Raw genomic sequence first — 5,993 nt, 5'->3', positions numbered from 1 at the left:
GAGAAACCATTTTTACAGACAAAACTGCAAGTGAAAATATTTCAGGAAAAGATTAAGAACACAAACGACGGTTATTAATAAAATACGACGTATGATATGATTTTAAACGACGCAATGAAATAATCTCAGACGTAATAAATGTTTAAAACCAAGGTAATTAAACAACGACGAAATAATTAACTATAAACGATGTGATAATTAACTAAAAATATTTATATAACGTCGTGGTATTGATGTTCACACGACGTCAGTAGTAATATACCGTCGTCTATATAAGGATCCAAAACCCTTCTTTCTTTCTCTGTGAATGTTTGATTGCAGATTTGATTTTTCTGAACCATGGTTTTTGTTTTCTAATTTGATAAAATACAAGGCCAAGAAAGAAAGTTTTGGAATCTTATATAGACGACGGTATTTTAATATGACGTCGTGGTATTAACATTCACACGACGTAAAACAATAAGATACTGTCGTCTATATTAGATACCAACCCTATTTTCTTTTTCTTTATATTTTATCAAATTAGGGAAAAACAAAAAGCATTGTTCAGAGAAATCAAACCTGCAATTAAACAAGCAAATAAGAAAAAGACTATAATTTTAAAAACAACTTTGTCAATTTTCAGACGACGCTAGAACGACTGACGAACCGTCGTGGTCTACATATTTAACCACGTAAATAAAAAGCTACCGTCGTCTTATTTAGTTGAGGTAGTTGTCTTCAAAGTTGGAAACTTTCCCTCTTTGTCTGTATATTTTATCGAACTTGGAAAGAAGTAAAATGATTTTGGCCAGAAAAAAGGTAAAACGATTTTTCAAACAAAAAACGTATGAGCATGCAAAACAGCAACCAAAATAGTGAAAATGAAAGCTTACCTTTTGCGTGCAATGAAAGCAAGAGGAAGATTATGTTTAAGTTCAGAGACGACGAAGAAGACGAGAGGAAGACGATGAGATACTCTGACAGTGCTCTGACAAGGAAAAAAGTCTAAAAGTTTTCTCTGGGAGATTGAAATTTTTAATCGGGTTTGGAAACAGCGCATGTGTATGTCAGGTAGACGAAAAGTTGCTTACATATAAAACCATTTCAAAAAAATAATACGGCGGTTACATTTAACTACGTCGTTTTTAACTAACACGACGCAATATTTTTCGTTCGACGTGGAATCATTTCATTTAACGTCGTTAGGTTTAATATAACCGACGTGGATTTTAATTTTTAAATTATGAATAGAATTTTTTTTCCCGTGACCTTTCAGTTTATTTTTCAATTACAGTGCGTTATAAATAGAGTTTTTTTTCCGGAGGAAATTTAAAACGAAGGAAATTAATATTCTGCAATATGTAAAGTTTCTTTTTTGGATGACAGATTTAAATAAAATAAGAATATAAAAACAACGAATGTGTAAGTCAAGTAGACGAAAAGTTGCTTACATATAAAACCATTTCAAAAAAATAATACGGCGGTTACATATAACTACGACGTATAAATTACAAAATACGACGGTACATTTAACTTCGGACGTGGTAAATAAATACGACAGTAGTGTTGTAGGTACCGTCGTAGTAAACTCAAAAATTAAAGTACATAAGTAATAACTCGCGTCATGGTAGATTATTTAACACGTCGTTTTTATTAATGTACCGACGTGGATTTCTGTAATATACGTCGGTCATATCGACGTTGATTTTACAATTTAAACGGCGGTTTTTTTGTAAGGACCGCCGTTGGTTTTAAAAATTTATTCTATAAATTTGTCGCTTTCATTCATTTTCGGTTTACATTTAGGGTTCCAAGTTCTTCCTCTCTCAGTCTCTCACGTCTCAAAGACAATAATTTGGATGTCTTTCTCAAAGAGAAATTGAGCTTACTCGCATCAAATATATGTCCACAAGAAGAAGCTTGTCAACTAGCCTTCTCACTTCCTTGATCAAGCCTGATAGGACACTTAGTGCTTCTGAATACTCCTTGCTTTCCATCAAAAGAGATGCAAGCCTGGCCTCCACTCGCTGTCGAAGGAAAGTTCGCTTCTCAGGGAAATCTGCTTGATTTTCTTGGCTAAGAAGATCCGTCAGATTTGTGATAGCCTCTTCCTTTATCCGTAGAGCTTCAGAAGAAGAAGATGGGTTTCAAGAATGCGATAAAGAATAGAAATGGCTTCAGATGGCCTCTAAAGCATGAGCAATCGAATCAGTAGTTGCTGGGAGATATGATGAAGACATTGTCAATGCTTTGAACTATAAAAGTCCTGCAGAAAGATAAAGGACCAAACTGTTAAAGAAACTGAAACAACGGCGGTTTTCTGTTCTACCGTCGTCTTTTCTCGTCGTCTATATTAAGGTAAGATGGCGGTAGATTTATAATTACCGACGTAGATTATTTTGTTAAACGTCGTTAAGTGTACTACAACCGACGTGGATTTTATTTTTAAATTATAAATAGAGTTTTTTTTCCCGAATTCTTTCAGTTTTAGTTTTCAATTAAGAAGATGGGTTTCAAGAATGCGATAAAGAATAGAAATGGCTTCAGATGGCCTCTAAAGCATGAGCAATCGAATCAGTGCTTTGAACTATACTTTGAACTATACAAGTCAATGCTTTGAACTATACAAGTCCTGCAGAAAGATAAAGGACCAAACTGTTAAAGAAACTGAAACTGTTAAAGAAACCCTAAACTAACACGACGCAATATTTGTTTTGCGACGTGGAATCTTTTCATTTAACGTCGTTATGTTTAATATAACCGACGTGGATTTGAATTTTTAAATTATGAATAGAATTTTTTTTCCCGTGACCTTTCAGTTTATTTTTCAATTACAGTGCGTTATAAATAGAGTTTTTTTTTTCCGGAGGAAATTTAAAATGAAGGAAATTAATGTTCTGGAATATGTAAAGTTTCTTTTTTGGAGGACAGATTTAAATAAAATAAGAATATAAAAACAACGATTGTTTTTTTATTACTGTCGTCGTTTTTCGTCGTCTTAAGTAAGACTAAGACGACGTAATATATTTGTTTAGTGACGTTGATTTGTTTTTTAAACGTCGTTAGGTATAATATAACCGTCGTTGAAAATTGTCTCTCTGATTGCAAATTTGCAACGACGTTAGGTATAATATTTGTAGATACACAAACGCACACACATCATCAACTTCCAAAAAATTGTCTCTCTGATTGCAAATCTGTGTCATCTGTTAAGATTATGATGTGGAACAGAGTTCCATCTGGTAAGATTTCGTAACCCTTGGGATCTCAGACAAATCTGATTATGTCGGCGGTTTTCTATATATAAACCGTCGTGGTTATTTCAATTCTTGTCATTAAGTAGATCTACCGACGTAGATAAGAAAATCAAAGAAAAAAATTGTTAACAAAAATTCTTATTAAGACGACGGTTAAAATTAAAGGTACGACGTATAAAATGAATAAATACGACGTTAAATTTTATTGTACGATTTAAAGATAACGTCGTAGAACTATACGAGAATGACGTCCATATATTTATATTTTCCGTCGTTGTACATTAATTTAATACGGCGATATTTTGTATTTTAAAGCCGTGGATTTGTTTGTAATTATACGGCGTCTTATACGAAAACCTCGTTGTGTTATTTTATGAGTAAAAACGGCGGTTTTTATTGAAATCGTCGTCTTTACTTTCTACGTCGGTCGATTCATAACTTCTGCCGTTCTTTGTTGGCATTGATTTTACACTGCGAAAATCTGTTTCAAATAGACGTCGGTTGTTTAATTATGTACGTCGTTGTTTTTGAACAGGCATTTGAATCTCCATTTTTTAGTTGTCTAAGGTTGTATTACACGACGGTGTTTTTAGAACCGTCGTCTTTTTAAAAATCACGACGGTTTTCACTTAGACCGTCGTTGTTTTCTGGTCGTCTTTTTTACTTTTTGTAGTAGTGCATGGTTTTCTCATCATGAATTTGGCGAGATGATGCTTGAGAGGAGCAAATGGTGAAAATGAAAAGAAAAGCTAAGCAGAGGTATTGGCCTTGATTTGGTACGTATTCTATGGAAATATATTTAATCTTTGATGGGCACAAGACATTCAATGAGCATCTGGGATTTTATAGACATAAACTTGTTGTGAGCCGTCCTTTTCCTCATAGTATACTAGATGGGGAAGATTTTCTGACTTAGGCACACAATAATTCAATGTTTTGGGCCGTTAATCATTATTCTTTTGCTAATTTCACATTATCCTTTACTAACAGTATAAGAAGATTAGCTGAACTAACTCATTTTTTTGATAGACGAGTAATTGATGGAATTACGAATGGAGTCGGTATTGCGAGTTTATTTATTTAATTATTTTTTTAAGGAAATGAACAAGTGATCCATTACAAGTCATAAGATAGATTTTAAATCATATTTTTCTTCTCTTTAAACAGGTCCTAAATTGAATCTTAATTAAGAATTAATAAAGTAAAAAATAAAAACACTAGATTAATCGACATGGCAATATCTTCACGGATATAATACTTGCGTGCACTTCTAATTACACTTCCTTGTTTATACTAGTTGTGAATTCACGAATCATAACCGAGCATATGTCATAATCGTAACTGTTGATTTCTTAAACCACAATTTATCTAGCTTTGCAATCAAAAAGAAAAATTCACTGAAATTGGAAATTGATTTAATACCAGATGGTTTTCGCCTTCATTTCGTCTTCAATTCCTTAAATTAGTTCTGAAAATGCTTGCGTGCTTTGTCGAACTGCTCGCACTCAGGACGAGCTTTCTCAACGACCAAACCAAGAGGGTAGGAAACGCGGTGGCTTGGTCCGATGAAAACGACACTGTCTCCTTCCAAAAGGTTGAGCTTCCGAGTGGCCACCGGCGCAGTTTTCGATTTGTTGTTAGGGTCGACCTCGTGGGAAATCTTGCATTCAGGGTCAGGGCTGTGTAGCACTGTCACTTGACAATCATCCAAAGGCTCCTTAGATTTTTCCAACACAAACACATACATTCCAAGCGGGTTGGTTTCGCCCTCTCGTCTGGATTTTATGTTCTCCCCCTCCCTACACTCCAATCGCACCCTTGCACCTGATCAATGGGCAATGTGCATGCATGCATGCATAAATCTCATATTCAAATCTTATAATCCACATTTATGTAGTTTGTTACCTACTTATTAACGTAATGTACCTGGAATCATCTTACTGATCTCGGTCATAGACTTCAATTGGCAGTTGTCACAGTAGACCAGGCCGGTGAGGTAGATTTTGTCGTCGGTGGTGTTGGAGTAAGCGAAACTGAGGAGGGACAAGAAACAAAAGGCAAAGGCAAGGACAGTAGTGCTAGACTTTGTCGACATTGTTGATTTTGAGTTTGCTTGTGTTGGTTCTATTCTATGTATTGCTGATGATGAATTAGACAGGGCTTTCTTCTTCTTATAAAGGGAAAAGAAGCAAAGAATGCGTATTCTTTGGAGAATTTTGTGAGGCCTTTGTTTGTTTACATGTGGAATTGAGACAATTACTCACCTCCTTGACCCATTCTTGATGGGACTTGAGTTCAGGAGAATAACTTGACTGCAACAGTTGATCAACAATAGAGTGTGGTTAAACGAATCTAGAATTAACTGGGTGCACCCTATGATCTTGTTTAATACTTACCACATTTGCCTTGGTCCTTGATAGGCGTCACTGCACCCTTTTCTCTCCAATCCACTGAAGGTGGCACATCAGTGACATTTCAATATCTAAAACTTGTATCTTTCGTGGAATTGGACATGATCAATTTGGAGGATCATTTCATGTAACCATTACGAATTTCCCGAAACTCCTCATTGGTTAGGTCTGCAAATTCATTTAAGCTTAGTCTAGAGTGAAGTAGTTCTGACCCATGTGTTTTGTTAAAAGCCTCAATGAACTCCAAGTTGGCCTTAAATATCACGAATCGCCTCTCTTTCTCCTCTGCGTCCTTATAAAAACCTGGCCAAAATGAAAAGAAAAGCTAAGCATAGAGGTATTG

The 5,993-nt window shown here is 35.1% G+C and overlaps 1 protein-coding gene across 1 annotated transcript; it reads right to left on the bottom strand.

Moving 5' to 3' along the window:
* Positions 4,510–5,373, bottom strand: LOC18777939 (olee1-like protein). The gene is made up of 2 exons (XM_007209999.2): positions 5,166–5,373; positions 4,510–5,063 (listed from the first exon to the last, which is right to left on the bottom strand). The coding sequence occupies exons 1-2, from the start codon at positions 5,332–5,334 to the stop codon at positions 4,702–4,704; spliced, it is 531 nt and encodes a 176-aa protein (XP_007210061.1). The 5' UTR covers positions 5,335–5,373; the 3' UTR covers positions 4,510–4,701.

The sequence above is a fragment of the Prunus persica genome, chromosome G5 (assembly GCF_000346465.2).
Source record: "Prunus persica cultivar Lovell chromosome G5, Prunus_persica_NCBIv2, whole genome shotgun sequence".
In the NCBI taxonomy this organism is placed as follows: Eukaryota; Viridiplantae; Streptophyta; class Magnoliopsida; order Rosales; family Rosaceae; genus Prunus; species Prunus persica.
This window is presented reverse-complemented; position numbering and strand designations above follow the sequence as displayed.

What these genes read in the sequence shown, in the direction of transcription:
- LOC18777939 (XM_007209999.2), bottom strand. Translation starts at nt 5,334, where the DNA reads ATGTCGACAAAGTCTAGCACTACTGTCCTTGCCTTTGCCTTTTGTTTC. An exon ending in GATCAGTAAGATGATTCCAG is followed by an intron (nt 5,064 to 5,165) that starts GTACATTACGTT and finishes CCCATTGATCAG; the next exon opens with GTGCAAGGGTGCGATTGGAG.